This window comes from Crocuta crocuta, unplaced genomic scaffold, assembly GCF_008692635.1.
Source record: "Crocuta crocuta isolate KB4526 unplaced genomic scaffold, BGI_CrCroc_1.0 scaffold415, whole genome shotgun sequence".
NCBI classification, from domain to species: domain Eukaryota; kingdom Metazoa; phylum Chordata; class Mammalia; order Carnivora; family Hyaenidae; genus Crocuta; species Crocuta crocuta.
The window spans coordinates 901,204-921,127 of NW_027531525.1; the positions used below are offsets into that span (position 1 = coordinate 901,204).

A 19,924-nucleotide genomic window follows, 5' to 3' on the forward strand; every position below is an offset into this window, starting at 1 on the left:
CCCACCTGCTCCCCCTCTGTCCCCACAAGCAGGTGACAATGAGTGAGTGATATTTTTTCTTATCTGCTAGTTTCTTTCATATTTGCAATTTCTGTCTCCTTTACTATATGATGTCACTCTCCTAGCAGCTTGGAAAGTCAGCTTGCCCAGTCTCGGAAGCAGGTAGCCAAAAAGAGCACATCCTTCCGGCCAGGATCTGTGGGCTCTGGTCATTCCTCCCCTACGTCTCCTGCGATCAGTGAAAATGTTCCTGCTGGGAAACCCGGGAGCAACCAGACATATAGGTGAGAAACTCTCAGGCTCTCTGCGGGGAGGTGGCTGTGGGGACTAAGTGGTCACTGTGTGGGGATGTTACGTGGCTCCAAGGGGGCTTAGTTAAGGAAGGTATTGATGGCAAGGAGTTTGAACTCGAAAGGAAAGCTTTAACCTGGAAGTTTCGAAGAAACCATGTAAAATAATTAAATTAGGAACTAAGTGCCCAGAAATAAGGAATCACTAGAAAGTCGTTTGTGAGAACTGGTCACCGAACGTGGTATCGTCGTTAGTACAGTAGAAAGGGATCACTGTTGCCTCCTTGAATCACAGGGGAAAAAGACGTGTGTGGGACGCGTAACAGGGGAAAAGGCATTGGCAGAAGACTGGACTCTGCTTCCATAATCCACAGGCCAAAAACATGTTAGGAGAAAAGGTACGCTGTTGAGGTGGAGGTGTTTTCAGTCAGTGAGGAGTCACCAGGGCTTTTCATGGTCCTGGTTTGGTGAATGAAGACGGGAAAACCCGACTCTGCGTGTCACCTGTAGCTTCCGGATCACAGCTACTGGGGAGAAAAGTGGGTCCGCCAGCTTCGGGGTCCTCATGCCGCCGAGAGGTCCCGTCGTTCTCCCACCCGATCTGTCGCCTGTCATTTGCAGGTCACCGTTAAGCTCTGCCGCCTCTGCCCCAGCGGTGCCGCCAGCGCCGCCAGCGCCCCCCACCTCCCATGGCATGCTTGAGCGGGCCCCAGCCGAGCCCTCTTACCGCGCCCCCATGGAGAAGCTCTTCTACTTACCCCACGTGTGCAGCTATACGTGTCTGTCTCGAGTCAGGCCTATGAGAAGTGCCCAGTACCGGGGCAAGAACCCGCTGCTGGTGCCACTGCTCTATGACTTCCGGCGCATGACAGCCCGCCGCCGAGTCAACCGCAAGATGGGCTTTCATGTTATCTACAAGACACCCTGCGGCCTCTGCCTTCGGACGATGCAGGAGATCGAGCGCTATCTTTTTGAGACTGGCTGTGACTTCCTCTTCCTGGAGATGTTCTGTTTGGATCCGTATGTTCTCGTGGACCGCAAGTTTCAGCCCTATAAACCTTTTTACTACATTTTGGACATCACGTATGGGAAGGAAGATGTTCCCCTCTCCTGCGTCAATGAGATTGACACCACCCCCCCACCCCAGGTGGCCTACAGTAAGGAACGGATCCCGGGCAAGGGCGTTTTCATTAACACAGGCCCAGAGTTTCTGGTCGGCTGTGACTGCAAGGATGGGTGCCGCGACAAGTGAGTCGAGGGAGTGGGTGCTGGCCCTGCCCCCACCTCCATCATCCGTGCCTTTCTCCCCATGCTTCCTTTCCCCCGTTTCCCACCTCCCGGAGCTGGAGCTCTTGCCGTGATGGCTGTGAGATGGAGCAGTGGGGGTCGACCTCGGTCCCCACCACGTGACCCTGGGTACCTGTGTCTTGTGTGTGTTTGTCTGATTCGCCCCCTTTTTCCTTTGTGTCCCTCCATCGTGCTTTTAGTCGCCACTGGTTTCATTCTGTCTTATTCTCACTCTCCCGTGTCTCCCTGTCTCGTCCTTTCTTGTTTACGTGAATGCCAGAAGAAAAAGAAATTTTACTGCCTTCTCCATCCTTTTGTAGTACTTCCTGCCTCTAAAAAAAAGTCCCATACCTCTAGCCATCATACCCTTCTGTCTCACTCAGGTCCAAGTGTGCCTGTCATCAGCTAACTATCCAGGCCACAGCCTGCACCCCGGGCGGCCAGATCAACCCTAATTCTGGCTACCAGTATAAGAGACTAGAGGAGTGTCTGCCCACAGGGTAAGTCGGGGAAAGCGAAGCATCAGAGACACTGCTAACAATTAGAACCAAAAATAGAGTAACTGACACCAGGTATTTTATCAGTTAAGCTTTATTTGCTGAATTTCCAACACACGCTTCTTCCTTGGGTTTTCCCTGAAATGAGGACATAAAATGACTGACTAGGATCTAGCCACCACAGTGAGAGATGATCTGAATTTCATAGCTCTGTGACTATCCTAACAGACGCAGTCACTCTGGCTGGTGAGGTCTGTTCAGAGACCTGATAGTACAGGACTTTGTATATCACAGTAAAAGTTAGAACCAAATTTATGGTGCACTAGGAAGTTGTTTAAGAATTTTAAGCAGTCAGGGGCGCCTGGGTGGCTCGGTTGGGCATCCGGCTTCGGCTCAGGTCATGATCTCATGGTCTGTGGGTTCAAGCCCCACGTCTGACTCTGTGCCGACAGCTCAGAGCCTGGAGCCTGCTTCAGAATCTGTGTCCTCCTCTCTCTCTGGCCCTCCCCTCTCGTGCTCACTTGCTTGTTCTCTGTCAAGAATAAACATTAAAATATTTTTTAAAAATAAAGAATTTTAAGCAGGCAAATGATACCATCTGCCTTTTTTTTTTTTTTTTTTTTTTTTTTTTTTTTTTTTTTTAGTGTTTTGTTTTAAAATTTATTTTGAAAATGAGAGAATAGGGGCTGGGCAAGAGAAAGAGTCCCAAGCAGGCTCCATGCCCAGTGCCCAGAGCCCAACGAGGGGCTTGCTCTCACAGCAAGGAGAGCATCACCTGAGGGGGTGTCAGGAGTCAGATGTTTAACCAACTGAGCCACCAGGCACCCTGATTCATCTACCTCTTGAAGAGGACTGTGGCTTCTGTGTAGAGACTGGGTCTTAGGGCAGCAAAAGTACAATTGGGAAGTCCACGTAGGAGAGAACTATGGGAGTACTGGTGAGGGGCTGGTTGTTGGGCCTTGTACTAGAGTGCACATGGCAGCAAGGATGAGGGGGGTGCTTTGGGGGGGTGCCTGGGTGGCTCAGTTGGTTAAGCATCTGACTCTTGATTTCAGTTCAGGTCATGATCTCATGGTTTGTGGGTTCGAGCCCCGCATCAGGCTCTGCTCTGACAATGCAGAGCCTGCTCGGGATCTTGCTCTCCCACTCTCTCCTCCTCCTCTCCCCCCTCAAAATAAATAAACTTTTTCTTTTCTTTTTTTTTTTTTTAAAGACAGTAGATTCAGGATGCGTTTGGAGGTAGGACTACTTGGTAGATTGACTGGACTGGGAGGGAAGCAGCAGAGCCCAGGACAAGTTCTCTAAAGTGGGTGTCGGAGCTTTTTACTAAGGTGGAAGAGGCTCGAGGAGTGGTGCTCTGGGTGAGACCAGTCTTCTGGCCATGTTACGTTTGCTGTCCCTCCTAGGCAGTCTGAGGAGAAATGTCGAGAAGGCAGTGAGGTTTCTGGAGAGAAGTATAAGGGCTGGACATAAAGAATTAGGAATACGGGGCGCCTGGGTGGCTCAGGAGGTTAAGCGTCCAACTTCGGCTCAGGTCATGATCTCACAGTTCGTGAGTTCGAGCCCCGCATCAGGCTCTTTGCTGACAGCTCAGAGCCTGGAGCCTGCTCCAGATTCTGGGTCCCCTCTCTACCCCTTCCCTACTCACCCTCTGTCTCTCTCAAACATTAAAAAAAAATAAAGGAATCCTGAGCACAGGGGTGGTATTTAAAGCCTGATGAGTTCACCTAGAGAGAATATTGTTAATAGAAAAGATCAGGGGCCCAGAGAGTAAGCCCTGGGCCCTCCAACTAAAGACTGAGCAGAGGAGGTGAAGCCAGCATGTAAGGGAAAGGGGAAGACAATGGAAGAGTGGGGTAAAACTTGATAAAATGGTTATATGTGATTGTGGAAACTAACAACCCTGGCGTTCAGGATACATAACCGAGAGAACAGAACAGAGAAGAATGACATCGGTGAAACAACTCAGAAATATTCCCGTAATGGAAAATGGGAAAATGCCAGTCACATCCCAGCATGAAGGATGAATGTAGATCCCCACTAAAACACCTGATAATAAAATGCAATCATTGTGTCCATAGAGCACCGAGGACTAAAAAAAAAAATCCCAACAGTTTCTAGAGAGAGACCACAAAAATACTCAGAATATCTTCAGCCTTCTCAAGATGACATTGGAGACTAGATGGAAATTAAGGACTCTATTCAGATTTCTTAGGGGAGATTTCTAACGTAGAGTTCTAAACCCCAGGCTGTCAGTTTTAAGTGTCAAAGTAAGCTAAAGGCATTTTTTAGACCCAAAACACCTCAAAATTGTCCCCGATTCCCCCTCTCAGAAAGTTACTGGAATTGTTTGCCAAAATAGGGTGAGAAGTCTAGAGAGAGGAGGGCATGCTGGTCCAGGAAAGAGAGGCTCTATCTCAAGAGGATTGAGGGGGTCCCCACGTGGTGGGATGAAGGGGGGTCTGGGCCCATAGCCGGTGTGAGGCTAGGCAGCTCCGGTGGGGAGAGAGGCCCTGGGAACATGGCTTTGAGAGGAAGCCTGGGGTGTCTGACCGCCTTCACAGGGCATCGAGGCTATAGGGAAGCCGGGAGATTAATTTGTGCTAAAGCCAAGGTGAAAATTCAGCAAAGGAAGAGACCATCAACCAGCATTAGCTGCATCGCTGTGTCGTTTGTTTTCATTGTAATAAAAAACCTTGAGTCTCGTAACGATGTTTAGATTTGCTAATGCTGGGCAGTAGATGAATGTCCGTTGTATCTTTTTTCATGTTTGAAATGTTTCAGAAAAATATTTTCATGTAACCGCAAGCAGCATGGCGCTTCCCTGCCCGAAACTGTAATCGCTTCCCCCTGTACTTTAGATTTCATTCTAACTGTTAATCTTCGGTCACAAGACGCTGTAGTATCTGGCCCCTTCCTATCTCTGTCCCTCCAAAACCGTTCCAGCCACAGTGACAACTCTTCAGTTACTGGATCCACTTTGCCCAGTGCTGGCCCGCCTACCTCAAGGGCCTTTGTACGTGCTGTGCCCTCTGCTTGGCAGTCCATCCACTGTTCTTTGCTTGGTTATCTCCTTTAACCTTGAGCTCTTGGCTTTAATCTCACCTCCTCAAAGAGACCTTTCTTGGTCACTCTAAAACTAGGTCATTTTCACTCCACTCTCTCAGTGAGCACCCTGTTTGTGTTCTTTGTAGCATCTAGGGCAACTTTCATTTATGTTTTGACTTGCTTTTGTTCTGTGTTTTCCGTTAGCCTGTAAGCTCCCCAAGGGTGGGGACCTGTCTGGCACACCAGGTGGCCAGCGTACCCAGTGCCTGGCGCCTAGGAATCAGGCAGAGTTGGTTAGATGAATGAATGAATGATGCTCAGTATAGCTGCTCGGAGAGTTTCCTGTGTTGGTGACTAGACCGGAGTCTGAATCCTGACTCTGTCCATTCGAAGCTGATCTTGTTTCATTAGCTGTAAACAGAGGATATGACCATGAACACCCCCATCCCCACTGAGGTTTTAAGGAACCTAACAAAGTCATCCCCTGATACGGCGCTAGGGACATGGTGTGGTCAGTTTGTGAAGACTCACTGAGCTGTGGACATGGGCGTAAACAGTTGGGTACTTTCCTCTGTATATATTATGTTTTCTTAGTGTTTTTGGTTTGTTTTTTTTTTAAAGGAGCCTCTGCCCAGTGTGGGGCTCAAAATCACGACCCCGGGGTTGAGTTGCGTGTTCTACCAACTGAGCTGGCCAGGTGCCCCACGTTTGTGGTTTTTTAAGTTAAAAATTTAACCCTCGTAAAGAGCTGCTTTGAGGGCTAAGAGAATGTGTATAAAGCAGATTGGCATGACGCCAGACACAAAGTACATGTTCAGTGAATAGAGTTTGTTCTTACTGTCTTTGTCCAGAGGGATAGGACTAATGTCATCAACTCAAATAATACTGGTGTCATCTTTCCAAAAGTAGAGATTTCCCCTAAATCTCCATACCAGAAAAACAAGTAGTAAAATCCCAACCCTGAGCAAAGTAGACGGAGCAGAAAACTTGGTACTTGAAAGATGACTGTTTTCTCAGTGTCCCTGTTGACTAGATCCCTCAAACTGCGACAGTTTATTTTTTAAATAGTTGAACTGTGCAGTTCCTTAAACTTGATAGAATATGAGCTCCCTGAGAGGAAAGATTATGATTTTCTTTCCATTGTCAGGTTCCCAGTGCGTAGCACAGCTCCTGGTGTTTAGTAAATGTTCACGGACGAAAAGAATGAAAATCAGCTTTACCCGAAGAAACCCATGAACTTTCGTTCCAACTCCTCTTTAGTCTCTGTCAGTATCTATCATATGGGCTCCTGTTTCCCTCACACATTTTTATTCTGTATATCTATTTCTGCACATTGATGTCACTTATCTGCTGATTTTTTTTAATGTTTATTTTTTCAGAGAGAGTGAGCGAGCGTAAGCAGGGAAGGAACAGAGAGAGAGGGAGACACAATCTGAAGCAGGCTCCAGGCTCTGAGCTGTCAGCACAGAGCCCAATGCAGGGGTCGAACTCACAGGCTATGGAGACCGTAATCTGAGCCGAAGTCGGACATTTAACTGACGCCCTGCCTGTCTCTTGATTTTAATGGCTCTTAACCTGTATTCACGTCAGTTTGCTTAGCTTTTCTACAGCAGGCATTCTGGTATTCACTGTTACTCCTGCCGTAAATGCCTGTATAAATCACTTTTTCCTGTTCTGAATTACGTCCTGGGGCTATACTCCCAAATGACTCAGAGCAGAGACAGTTCAGTAAATTCACTCACTTAGATCGTTACCTAATAAGTGACGCTACCTCAGGAATCGTTAGCACTTCTGTTACAGTTAACAGGACTGAGTGGGTGCTCTAGTGAGCACGTTATGACTGATTTTATTGTAACTTCCTCCCAGAGTTTACGAGTGTAACAAACGCTGCAAATGTGACCCAAACATGTGCACAAACCGGTTGGTGCAGCACGGCCTCCAGGTTCGGCTCCAGCTGTTCAAGACACAGAACAAGGGCTGGGGCATCCGCTGCTTGGATGACATTGCCAAAGGCTCCTTTGTCTGCATCTATGCAGGTTGGTGACAGAGTGAAAGAGTGGCCTCTGGGGTGGGACGCAGTGAGGAGTTGAATCAGAGAGATTTTGAATGAAAATTAAATGCTTCACCTGCGAACTTGGGAGTAAGAGGAGGCCAGGACTTTCTTCTGTGAAGAACACGACAAGTGATGTGCCTGTCCGGGTGGCCCAGGGAGGGACAGAGTGCCTCAGAAGGACCAGGGACCCGAAAGCAGAGGTGAGGGTTTTTCAGACAATGGATGTGGGAGCGAGTCCAGTAGACCCCACATCACCGTACCCCACCCAGAGGCTGTTGGCATAGCCGCGGACGCCCGTTTGGTAACCCGGGTAAAGAGGAAGAATGGGATGGCGGAGGGGGCAAGACTTAAAACCAGAGTGAAGCTCCCCCTCCTCTTGTCAGGACTCCATGGAGGAGGGGATGGTCAGGGTCAGGAGCAGGCCCCTGGTGGAGGTGTGCTGACTGCATGTTGTTGGAAGGACCCCTGGACTTTCTCCAGGACCCTCCTAACCCTGAAAGGCCTTCAATTCTCTTCCTTCCCAGGCAAGATCCTGACGGATGACTTTGCAGACAAGGAGGGCCTGGAGATGGGTGATGAGTACTTTGCCAACCTGGACCATATTGAGAGCGTGGAGAATTTCAAGGAAGGATATGAGAGTGATGCCCCCTGTTCCTCCGACAGCAGCGGGGTGGACTTGAAGGACCAGGAAGATGGCAACAGCGGCACAGAGGACCCCGAAGAGTCCAATGATGACAGCTCTGATGACAACTTCTGTAAAGACGAGGACTTCAGCACCAGCTCCGTGTGGCGCAGCTATGCCACCCGGCGGCAGACCCGGGGCCAGAAGGAGAATGGACTGTCCGAAACAGCTTCCAAGGACTCCCGCCCCCCAGACCTAGGGCCCCCCCACGTCCCTGTCCCTCCAGCGATCCCCGTAGGTGGCTGCAATCCGCCTTCCTCGGAAGAGACCCCCAAGAATAAGGTGGCCTCGTGGTTGAGCTGCAATAGTGTCAGTGAAGGTGGCTTTGCTGACTCTGATAGCCGTTCATCCTTCAAGACTAGCGAAGGTGGGGAAGGCCGGGCTGGGGGCGGCAGAGGGGAGGCTGAGAAGGCCTCCACCTCAGGGCTGGGCTTCAAGGAGGAGGGAGACCTCAAGCAGGCCAAGAAAGAGGTAAGTGGCGGCAGAAGACTAAGAGCGGGAGCTTTTGTAGGACTTCGGGGACGTAACAGCTTGCTGTGGCACACAACTTCTTCCCATGCTGGTTCTCACTGGATGGCTATTCCTGTGGCAGACCTGACTGTGTTCCTTCCACCCAACACATGCCTCATGCTTAGAGAACCTAAGTATTTTTTTAATGTTTGTTTTTGAGAGAAAGCATGAATCAGGTAGGGACAGAGAGATGGGGAAACAGAATCCGAAGCAGGCTTCAGGCTCTAAGCTGTCAGTACAGAGCCTGACATGGGGCTCATCCCACAGACCAGAGCATGAGATCATGACCTGAGGCGAAGTCGGACGCCCAACCGACTGAGCCACCCAGATGCCTCAGAACCAAATTGTTTTTAAACCAAATTGTTTTCTCTTCTGGGGGGAGAAAGTATCTGGTTCATTCCGAAGAAAAGGATTGATGAGTATTTAAGTGTTATGTCAAGTTATCTACAATGTTGCTATTTTTTGTTAGAGTTAAAAACCAAGAGTTGCTTCTAGATGTCGTTTTAATGATATTGAAACTTAACATATTACGGGTGGTGAACTGTGTCCCCTGTTCTTGTAAGATCTGCCCACGTCGTTTGCCTCGAATACCTTACACCCTGTCATTGGGAAGGGTTAGAGACCCGCCTCTGGGGGGGTGTCCTGATGAGAACACAATTGTTAACTGTCAGGTTGCAGAGGAATCTCTTTAGATAGCGTACTTCTCACTGGCTCATGTCTTTGGAGGTCATTTGAGATGACGTCTAATTGTTGGACTTGTTACTCAGCACCATGAAACCCTTTAACCCTTCATTTGCTCTTTTCCAGGACCCCGATGACCGAAACAAGATGTCCGTGTAAGTGCTTCTCTTTCTGACCTGTTTCCAGATCTGTCTTCTGTCACGCCCATAAAAGAAGCCTAAGAAACAGACAGTAACCTGATCCCCTCTCACTCCTTGCCCTCCCTTTAGAGTTACCGAAAGCTCTCGAAACTATGGTTACAATCCTTCTCCCATGAAACTGGAAGGACTTCGCCGCCCTCCCAGTAAGACTAGTATGCATCAGAGCCGGCGACTCCTGGCCTCTGCCCAGTCCAACACTGAGGTAAGTGACCTCCTGCCTCAAGCTGTCCCTCACCCAGTCTTGTGTTTGACTGTGTCTGAGAAGTAGTCCCCTCACCTCCTCAGGTCCTTGATGATAATTCCCAGTATATCCCTTCCCGTTTCTTCAGCTGTGACTTCCTGCCTCTTTTTCCTTTGCCCAGCGTTCTGATCTTTCTCTTGCTGTAGTCTTAGCCTCTTCCTGCCTAACCACAGGAAGAGAAGAACTTGAAAGGGTCCTCTCCATTCACTCTTTCTTCTCACCCTTCTGTTCTCCAGGACGTCTTAACGCTGTCCAGCAGCACAGAAAGCGAGGGCGAGAGTGGGACCAGCCGGAAGCCCACCACCGGCCAGACCTCAGCCACGGCGGTAGACAGCGATGACATCCAGACCATCTCCTCTGGCTCTGAGGGAGAGGACTTTGAGGACAAGAAGAACATGTCTGGTAGTCTAGAAGAACGTTGTGGGTGCTAGGAAGGAACCGTCGGAAAGTTGAGATAGAGCCTTGTTTAAGCAAGTGGGAGAAAAAATTCAGATCTGAAGGGTTGACGCATGTCTGAGACCATTTTGACTCCCAGCTCAACTGTTCGACACATTCCCTTCCTCCCTCCTTTCCTCTTCCCTGCTCTTTCCTCTCAGCTCCTTTCCCCAGCAGATGGACTCCTGCTTGAAAACCCTGCCAGTGAGGACCTTTGCCCCAAGGTCACGGCTAATCAGTATTCCTGCAGTGCAGTGGGTGGGCTGCAGATGGGGAGAATGGAGTGAAGTGGGATGGGGCCTGATCACGCTCTCCTTCCTGTCCAGGCCCCACAAAGCGCCAGGTGGCAGTAAAATCAACCCGGGGCTTTGCTCTTAAGTCAACCCATGGGATTGCCATTAAATCAACCAACATGGCCTCCGTGGAGAAGGGGGAGAGCGCGCCTGTCCGCAAGAACACCCGCCAGTTCTACGATGGGGAGGAGTCGTGCTACATCATCGATGCCAAGCTCGAAGGCAACCTGGGCCGCTACCTCAACGTGAGCCCCTCTCTCTCACCGCTAGATGCTGCATTATCCCACTGCCCCCAGCTTTTTTGTTCCTTTAACACAACTACATAAACCCACCTTTCCTTGTTAGCAATATGTGATCTCAAGGACCTTAAAGAGGTAGCTCTCTTTCAGAACTCCGCTGTGATAGGGAGGGTCCAGCGGCACGTTCTTTCCAACTCCTGCTCGCCCCACGAAGCCGGGTCACCTGGGTTTCGGCGCTTCTTACACATTCTGTCCTTAACCCACAGCACAGCTGCAGCCCCAACCTGTTCGTCCAGAACGTCTTCGTGGACACTCACGATCTTCGCTTCCCCTGGGTGGCCTTCTTTGCCAGCAAGTAAGGGGGGGTTGCAGGGGGGTGGGGATGTAGGAGCCCCAGGCACCCCTCCATCAGGACCCCAGCACCACATGCACCTGGCGGGCCACTGCCTCCCCTGAGCCCATCCCTTCCTTCCTGCCCAGGAGAATCCGCGCTGGCACGGAGCTCACGTGGGACTACAACTACGAAGTGGGCAGCGTGGAAGGCAAGGAGCTGCTGTGCTGCTGTGGGGCCATCGAATGCAGGGGACGACTGCTTTAGAGGACGGCCGCCCTCTCAGTGCCCGAACCCTCCGTGAGGCCTGAGCCCTCCGCAAGCCGGCCTTTCCTCAGAATGGGTCTTCCTGAGGACTGGCAGGCTCCTCCCCCAGCTGCCAGCAGGTAGAAATGGGGGCTCTGGATCCTGAGGTCCCTTCCAATGTGGTGCTAGCAGGCAAGGTCCCTCCTCCGCCTCCTGAGTGATCAGGGGTGGGGAGAGGTCACCACCCCGACCAGGCCTGACATCCCTTGGTCCCCCGGTTACTCCTCCCTCCCAGCCTGTGTTTGTTCAAGTGTTCATGCTTCTGGCCGACTTCATTCCCAGGATGAGGGCTGTGCATTTACTATCCTCGATGTGTATTGTTTCTTGAATGTCTTTTAACAAGATGTTAAAACTAAGATTGTGATTTGATTTTCCTTCCTCAGTCCCCAGGCTTCTGGTTCTGGGTCTTTCTGTAACAGAGCGATTTCCCCTGCCCCCACCCTTCCCAAGGGGCAGCTGTTGTTAATCTTACCTTCTCTTCCTTTGCTTTTTCTTATTTGCCACATGAAATTGAAAAATGAAAACATTACATAACCATGAGGAAGACTACCTTAGTTTATTTAGTTGATCCCCCTTCTCAGTACCTGCTAGTCTCAGATACTTGTTGCCATGTTTTAATCTTTAATATATTTTAATTTAAAAAAAAAAACATTAACAGTACATTTTGGTCTGAAGTGGTCCCTCTGCTCAAATGCTGGGTGCTAGCTGTAATTCTGGCTTTTAAAACCAAACCACCGAATGTTTAATAAATAAAAATTAGGACTAGTTGCCATTCCATTCTGAACCAGCTAGCCTAGGGGAGGAGGCCAGAGAAAGGAGGCAGTAGGCCTTGGACCTGTGACTAGAGAGCTGGCAAAGTGGCACAGGGACAGTCGGGGCAGTCCCGGCGCAGCTCCGCCTTTTTGGCAGAGGTAGGGCGAGGGTCATGTGTACCCTCCTACCCTCCATTCATGTGTGTCTCCGGAGGGAAAGAAGTTACAGCTCAGCTTTGGTTTCTGGCCCAAGTTAGGGAGCCTAGAAAGGTGAGCCTTGGTCCATCTTTGGCAGAATGAGGCCCACGGGTGGGACAGTAAGGCACGACCCTGGCTCTGGAGGTCAGGGAGTCCGAGGCAAACAGCTAGGGCCAAATTCTGAAGAGTAAGGAATGTGAGTTGTAACGCCCACCCCCAGAGCTGAGGAAGGGCCTGGAAAGCAATAGGAGAACTGGGGAAAAGGAAAGGAAAAGAAGTCCATCCCCCTTGAACAGGGCGTACCAGCCTCCCCTCTACCTGGGGACAGGCTGGTTAGAATTTGGTTTAAAGGCAACTGGGTGACAAAGAAGCAGGTGTTGGGACACAGATGAACTTTCTCCTTGCTTTCTGCTTCCTGCCCCCGCACCTCCCAGGGCTTAAAGTGGCCCTGTAGGGGGGGCAGGCTAGTTCCTTGGCTTCAATGCATTAATCTGAGGGGTAGTGGGGACAATGGTTCAGTCCTTTTCAGTCCTTCTTACGATGGCTGTTGCTGAGGACAGGGTGGCCGTTGGCTAGGGGCCGGCTCTTGGCTCCTCCCCCTGCTACTGCCTCCTCCCCCTCTGAGCTCTCGGTTTCCTCAGGGTCACTGCGTTCATCTTCTACCAGCTGTGGGGAGGGGGGAGAAGGGTTACACGCCGCCCTCAGACCCCCCCCCCCCAAGAAATGTCTCCCTCAGCAGGCTTGTCCTGCTGGCCCTGGGGCCCCACTGTAGTTTCTTAGCAGGTTGCTGGGAAGGGGCTTGGGCAGTTTGTAGAGTTGAAGGCAGTGGGGCCCACAGAGCATTCACCTTTCCAGTTATGAACTTGTGGGCCATGCGCAGGATGAGGTAGGCCCAGAAGATGTGTAGCAGCTGCAGCACCCCCATCATGGAATTGAAGAAGTAGTAGCCGAAGAAGGCGGGGTAGAGCTCCAAGGGGTACACCACGGTGCAGTGCAGAATCCTACCACGGGGGCGGGTCTTGTAAACACACTTGNACTCACCAGAAGGGCAGGATGACCAGCCGGGTGATGATGAAGACAACGGCGAAGACGATGAAGATGTTGTTGCAGGTGTTTTTCCATCCCGCATAGTTAAACATCTTGGCCGACTGCACAGATAGCCCCCATCCGTCATCACAGGCTCCTGACTCCCCCGTGTACATTCATGTGTGCGCCGGCTCTGTGCGCCACCCCCCACATCCTTGGTCCCAGGAATTTCACCACCACCCCCTCCCCCACCACCCTCGTGCAAAAGGGAGAGGGACGGGAGAACCTGCACCAGAGGCTCGGGGTTTGAAGTCGTGCCCAGGAAGCCTGACCTCCAGCAGGTAGTCGGAAGAGTCGTGCAGGGCCATGATCAGGGTCCCTGCTCGGATGTAATTGGCAAACCAGGAGAAGCTGATGAGGATGATGGTAGCCACGTGGTGGATGACCTGCTCCTTGAAATCCTGCAGAGAAGATGCAGGCTCCAGGGGACTCCTTCCTGTTGCTCAGCCCCCACTCTTCCCACTTCCCCTTCCACTGTGTTCCCCGTAACCCACAGCTCCAGCCAAATACCCAGAAATCAAAGTGGGAGGTGGGGGAGTCTTCACCCCAAGGCTTTATTTTGGCTCCTTAGGCTTTCCTGACCCACCTTTCTCTTGACGTCAGAGGCAATGCTGAAGAGCAGGGACCAGTAGAAAGAAAGTTCAATCATGTAGTACCAGTACTGGGAAGGGACGGTGCTCTGGGGAAGGAGAGAGAGAGAAAGGTGAGGGACCCCAGAACCTCACCTGTCCAAACCCAGCCCCTCCAGCCCAAGGTGGTTGAGCACCATGACTCCAGGGCCTTCCACCACGCGTTCCAGAGAGCGTCGCTCCACAAGGGCGTGCGTGTCCTAGACCTGTCCTGCCTTGATTCTCTCAATCACCCCACACAAGGAGCCAAGACCCCGTTTCCTACCTGTATGGGATATCCCTCCCAAACCTTCTTCAGGTCATAGAACCACGGTTTCTGCAGAGAGACAGGGAGAAGTGAAAAGAGGAGGCACCCAAATTCTGTGGCCTCATCCCCCTTTGCTAGGGAACCTCCTCTCACCCCCCAGGACTCCCCACTCACGTCCACAATGACGGCCATGCCAGCAACGAAAGCAATCAGGTAGAAGGTGAATCTCCAGCTGGAAAAGGAAGCAGAAAGGACTAGAAGAGTGGCATAGCCTTCCAACCACCCCCGGGCGCCCCAGATGTCCTCTCGGTGTCATGAACTCGCCTGCCTCCTCACCTGGGTACAGCCTCTCCCTGCATTCAGCCACGGCCCACCCGTCCCCCGCAAGGCCTACATCAGACATTTCCTCTGCCTCCCAGCTTCTCCTGCCACTGCCTCTCCTACCTGGCTTCTCGGAACTTCTTGAGGAGACTGGGCCGGTCCTGGTTGCGGCGGCGCCGGAACCAGCGCTCTACCTGGCGGCCGGAGAGCCCACTCTTCCGTGACAGGAGCTCCACCTCAGCCTGGTGTCGCAAGGAAGCCCGGTTACCACTAGGCTCTGGAACTCGATGCGTGTCTCCCCCTCCCCCCCCATCCGGGCCCTCCCAGCAAGAACCTAGGCCGGCACCCCTGCCCCCTCCCCCAACTCTCCCCATCACACTCAGGAAATGCCGGACTGGGGTCCCCAGCTCCAACCTGTTTAGGCTGCTTGCCGCCAGTCAGGTAGAAATGCTCCAAGGTGGGGTTGGGGGGTGCCCGCAGCCGGGTTTTCTCCTTGATGTTCAGGAGGGTGGCCAGTGGTGTAGCCACATAACTGAGGAAGGGATAGGAGTGAGAAGTGGCTGGCTCCCTTGAAGCACCTCAGTCTCCTGGTAGCCCCTAAGCTGGGAGGGGAAAGGACTACAAGCTCAGGCCACTCGATCCCGGGCCTCAGTTTCCCAGCAACCCTCTCTCTGGCCTCCGTGGGCTGCCCAGCGCTGACAAAGCCGCCTGTGTTCACTAGTGACCAGGCGGGGTGGAGAGGGAGAACAAATAGCCATTGAAGGAGAGGGCCTGGGGTGCTGAACCCTCAGGAGGACAATGCCGCCTTCAGCGGGGGGCGCAGGGATCCAGGCGTCCAGAAGAGCAGGGTCCGGGGCCAATTCAGCAGCGAGAGAGAAACTCGAAGTGCAAGAGAGTTCCCCATGTGTGGCAGCCAGGGAAGGCACAGGGCTAGGGTGGTATGCTCACAGCTCAAAGAAGTAGCGCACAATGAGGAAGAGCAAGGCCAGGGGTAGTGTGATGTAGAGGTCTGAGGCTTTGGCGTAGACACGTCCATCCCGGTCTTCTAGGTCAGCCCAGGTTAAGTTCACGGGCAGCCACAGCCGTTCCCACCAGAAGTAGTCATACAAGGTCTGGAGCATCCTGAGTGAGAAGGGGGGAAGGCAGAGGGCATCACAGGGGGTAGCTATGGGGGAAGAGAGAGACGAAGGGTTCCATGGTGTAACAGAGGGGAAGGGGACAGAGAGTCAAGTCCCGGATTCTGGTCCTGGCCACAAGGCCTCAGACAAATCCATTTCTTCTCCAGTTCTCACATTTACCGCTCGTAGCAACTGAAGGTGATGCCGACCACCCCCAGGAGTCCCGTTTCCCTAGAACTAAGAACCCTGGGGCCTTCCTGTCACGTTGCTACCCCAGTGTGGACGACAGGCAAGATCTGGCCCTAGAGGCTGTAACCAACAATCTGAGTAAAGGAGGCATCCTCTCCCCCCCCACACACACCCCATTCAGCTACCCCCTCCATTCCTCAAGCCAACCCTCAGCTAGAAGCTTCCTTTGCCAGGGAAGCCTGAAAACGGACGGCAGAGCTGAGGCAAACCCCACCTCCTCCTCTCCTATAACCCATCTAGGCAACAGGTCCCTGGGGAAAATTCAGAGGCCAGAGTAAAGCAAAATAATGTCCCTAAAGGATGCTGAGGCCCAGGACAATCAGCAGACATCCAACATTACACACGAGATTAACACCCCATGCTAAGACATCCAATCCCTGCAAACCAGGCTGAAGAACTCTAACTGAAGCCTCTTTTCAGAAACAAAGTGAAGGCGAGGCTGCAAAGAACCAGGGACTGGAGGACAGAGTATGGAGATGGCAGACCAAGACATCTGGTGGAATGAGACTCATCTAGAAAATAAAACACTAGGGGCGCCCGGGTGGCTTAGTCGGTTAAGCGTCCGACTTTCGCTTAGGTCATGATCTCGCGGTTTGTGGGTTCGAGCCCCGCGTCCGGCTCTGTGCTGACTGCCAGCTCAGAGCCTGGAGCCTGTTTCAGTCTGTGACTCCCTCTCTCTCTGACCCTCCCCTGCTCACGCTGTCTTTCTCTCTCTCTCCTAGAAATAAATAAAACATTAAAAAAAAAAGAAAATAAAACACTAACCGCACTGGAAAAGGAAGGACCACCAGGGCGGTGGTGACCAACCCACGTGGGTGCCAGAACGAGGGGGATACAGACCTCCTGTGAGCTACCCTACAAGCCACCGTCTGCGGCTCCCGAGCGGATGGCAGAGACAAGGCGGTCGCAAAACGTCAGTGGTGCCGGGACCAGCACGACGCCTGGCGGTCCTGGGACTCGGCACTGAATGCCAACAGGATGACAAGGGCCGTGGTTTGCAGGCTCCCGGCCCTCATCCTCCCAGGAGGGGAGAGAGGTGGTGGTACTGAGGCTGGTCTTGGAATGAAGAGCTGACACACAAGGAAGGTGGTCTCCTCCCACCCGGGGAGGGAGGAGAGTGGGGAGATTGCTCTCCACGGCGAATCGAATCGAGACCAGTTGGTGCTGCTGGCCTGAAGGCTGATCAGATCGAGCTGAGCTGGGCTGGTCCTCCCGCCGCTCTTCCAGCAGCTCCGCCCACACCCACCACAGAAGCACTTGCGAAATCCCTCAGCCTGTCACGGGTCATTATTCCAGCTCAAGGACTTTACCCTCTTGTCCCCACTCCTGGTCACTGCTCTCGGATGAAATCAGAGGTCAGCACTGACAATAAGGGAGCTTCAGCTCCATCTTCTCCCAATAACACGCTCACACACACATACACACACATACACACACACACTCTCTCTCTCTCTTTTTCTCTCTCTCTCTCTCTCTTTCTCTCTCTCTCCAGGCTCCTGAGGGCCTTGCCCCTTCCCCCTCTACCTTAGCCAGAATAAATATTTAATCAGTTAAAAGAGATGGAAGCCTTCTGAACTGAACAAAATTAAACATAATTATCCACAGTGGAAGTTTCCCTACACGGCCAGGCGTACAACACACTTTTTTCCCTGGAGAAAAGAGAAAATTCAGTGCTGGCACACCTCCGGCTCCTCCTTTCCACCTTCTTAGCTTAGCTAGGTTGGAGGCGGGGAAATACACCTGATGTGTCCCCCTGTCTCTTGGAGCCAACTTGGCCTTCACTGAGATCTGAAGCCAAAGGTAGAGACAGGCCTGGATGTGGGGCCCCATCCCTACACGGTCCGTGAAAACCGGCAGGAAGTTTCTCTTGTCAGGAACACTTTGAGGATTACAGATTCAGAAGGCAGGCTGGGGTCCCAGAGGGTAGGGGTGGGGCCCCTCTCCCGGACTCCTGGGGCCCAGGAGCGTCTTCCACCAGCCTATCCCTACACAGAAGGTGAGAAGGTAGGAAGTTGGCAGAAGCGGCAGAGGGGGTCAAGGGCCATCACCAGGACAGCACAACTACACCAACCCCAGGCGTCTCTCACACCTGGGTTTCGGGCTCTCTGTGACCACAGCCCTCCCTTGCCCGGTACTTCCATTAGCAGAGGAATGCTACCCCCTCCTGCCCCCGCTTCCCCACCCGGGTCCTAGCCCAGCAGGGAGAAGCACCAGATTCATCAGGGTCAGGACTTCAGACTCAACATGGGGGGCAGGGGTGAACCCCAGGAGCTCCCAGCGTCCTGCCTACACATCCCCACAGAACCAACAAGTCTGCTCCCAGAGGCAGCCCTGTGGCTTCCTGGCAGGGGCACCTCAAGTCAAGCGAGGGAGCCTCTAAACAAAAGGCTGGTCCGAGAAGGCGGGAGGGATGTACTTCGGCACAGAGAGAGGGGCAACCCTGCTTTTCTGGCCACTTGGCCCTCGGGGTAAATACTTGATTTTCTGGTGGAGAAATCACACCTACAGATATTTTTCCACTCACAGAATTTACTCCTGACACACATGAAGCGACAATAGGGTGTGTGTGTGTCTCTCTCTCACGCACGCACACACCTGCCTCAGAGACACAGATGCCACTTTCTGAGGCACAGGCTGGAGAGGAGCCAGCAGAGCAGGGATTTCATGGGCATTGGATTACCAGGAACTTGAACAGGGCTCTGCCCAGCCCCCACCCTCTACCCCAACTCTGACTGACCCCTCCCAGACACTCAGAGATGGATGGAAAGGGCCCAGGGTCCCCACGGGGGCTTGTGAACCCAGAAGGCTTAGAGCGCAGAAGTTTGAGTGGGTGGGGAAGGGATGTCCCAGACTGGCGCTCGGAGCTTGGAGAAGTAATTGAGGAAAAAAGGATCAGCGGGGGAGGAGAGAGCGACAAACACAGGGACTACAAAAAAGTGGGAGGGCCCCCGACAGTCTTGTTGAAAAATTTCTTTTCAGGCAGCAACAGCCTGTCAGGAACTAGGATGAAGCCAGCGGGAGGTGTGTCGCTGCTCCAGGCCGGCAGTGTAGGCCCCCAAATTTAGCTTGTCTGAGCTGCCCCGCTAGAGGCCCCAGCACACCCAAATACTGCATGTGACTACAGCCTCCAGGGACAGGGAGAGGCCAGCAGGTTGAAGAGGCGGGGGAGGGGGGGAGCACTGTAAAGAATCGGTGGCCTGTGGCCAGTGACAGGGGAGAGAGGAGGCCCTCCCAGGGGGAAAGCTGTCCAAAGGCCACAGTGAAGGGTGTAGACTGGGGGGTACCCAGGGGGACCAGGAACTCTCTCTCTTCAGAACAGAGAGTCTGTGCAGGTCACTTTATGATCAGGGCCAGGCCCGGAGACACAAAGCTGCAGACAAGTCCTTATCTCTAGGAGCCCCATCGCAAGTGCAGCGGGCCACCCACACTTAGACTCGGACTTTGGTATGGGGCAGCGACCCTTCCAGCACCGATGTGGAAGTGAGTGTCTGCTGAAGGCCTTACCAGATTCACTTCTCTGAGATGAGGGGACTCACTCAAAACTTNCCCCCCACTACTGAGTCTAGCAACTCAAGTGAGGAAGCCCAGGGTTTAAGGCCAGGGGCCGCGCTCGGGGAGCCGGAGAAACCCCCAAGCTCGGGCCAAAAATTAGTGCCACACACCTGCAATTAACCTACTTGCCAGAGAGCCTACGGGCCGGTAATTAACAAGCTGTGGCCCAGAAAACCAGTTTCACCAGCAGCCTCCCCCCTTCTCACCCCTGCCGCGCGCGCGCGCACACACACACACACACAGACACACACACACACACACACCCCATAACGGTATACGAACCTTAGCCTTGGGGGGCCGGGGCAGCCGCCCGAGAGCCACTCCTTCCTGTTTCCCGTTAAGCACATGGACGCTGGGGCCTCCCTCCAGCAGCGGGGACTGTGGGGCGGCCCCGGGGACAAGCAGAGAGACCCTGCTCTCCCTCCCACCCCGGCCGCGGCACCAGGAGCCACGCCGCGGGCCCACGGCCAGGCTGGGGGCTCTCGCGCAGACGGTCCCCGGGCTCGTTCCCCCACCAACCACCGGGCGCCCTCCGCGGGCGGCCCCCGGGCCCCTACCTGTCCCCAGGAGGCCCTGCTTCTCCGGGNAGCCCCCAAGGAGGGGAGGCAGAGTGCGGGCCCGGCGGCCGCCCGGGCTGTCTCCTCGGAGGCGGACCGCGGGGTGCCCGGGAATCCGTGCG

The 19,924-nt window shown here is 53.1% G+C and overlaps 2 protein-coding genes across 4 annotated transcripts in view; one reads left to right on the forward strand and one right to left on the reverse strand.

Annotated features, from left to right (window-relative positions):
• Positions 1–11,449, forward strand: part of SETDB1 (SET domain bifurcated histone lysine methyltransferase 1) — a 33,724-nt gene extending 22,275 nt beyond the window's left edge. For 2 of the 3 annotated variants that reach the window (XM_077772559.1, XM_077772558.1), the window contains exons 11-22: positions 1–42; positions 126–284; positions 912–1,538; positions 1,961–2,077; positions 6,989–7,158; positions 7,700–8,328; positions 9,175–9,203; positions 9,318–9,450; positions 9,726–9,891; positions 10,251–10,462; positions 10,723–10,811; positions 10,937–11,449. The exon at positions 1–42 is cut by the window's left edge and continues 103 nt beyond it. In XM_077772559.1, coding sequence (XP_077628685.1) covers positions 1–42; positions 126–284; positions 912–1,538; positions 1,961–2,077; positions 6,989–7,158; positions 7,700–8,328; positions 9,175–9,203; positions 9,318–9,450; positions 9,726–9,891; positions 10,251–10,462; positions 10,723–10,811; positions 10,937–11,054 — 2,491 coding nt within the window. In that variant the 3' untranslated portion in view covers positions 11,055–11,449. The remainder of the gene's footprint in view (positions 43–125; positions 285–911; positions 1,539–1,960; positions 2,078–6,988; positions 7,159–7,699; positions 8,329–9,174; positions 9,204–9,317; positions 9,451–9,725; positions 9,892–10,250; positions 10,463–10,722; positions 10,812–10,936) is intronic. The other variant, XM_077772560.1, reaches the window with a different exon arrangement.
• A 181-nt stretch (positions 11,450–11,630) lies between these two features.
• On the reverse strand, positions 11,631–15,477 carry CERS2 (ceramide synthase 2). The gene is made up of 10 exons (XM_077772561.1): positions 15,275–15,477; positions 14,741–14,858; positions 14,450–14,568; positions 14,180–14,237; positions 14,024–14,074; positions 13,716–13,808; positions 13,402–13,530; positions 13,085–13,191; positions 12,891–13,044; positions 11,631–12,709 (listed from the first exon to the last, which is right to left on the reverse strand). The coding sequence occupies exons 1-10, from the start codon at positions 15,445–15,447 to the stop codon at positions 12,569–12,571; spliced, it is 1,143 nt and encodes a 380-aa protein (XP_077628687.1). The 5' UTR covers positions 15,448–15,477; the 3' UTR covers positions 11,631–12,568.
• Positions 15,478–19,924: the final 4,447 nt, after the last annotated feature.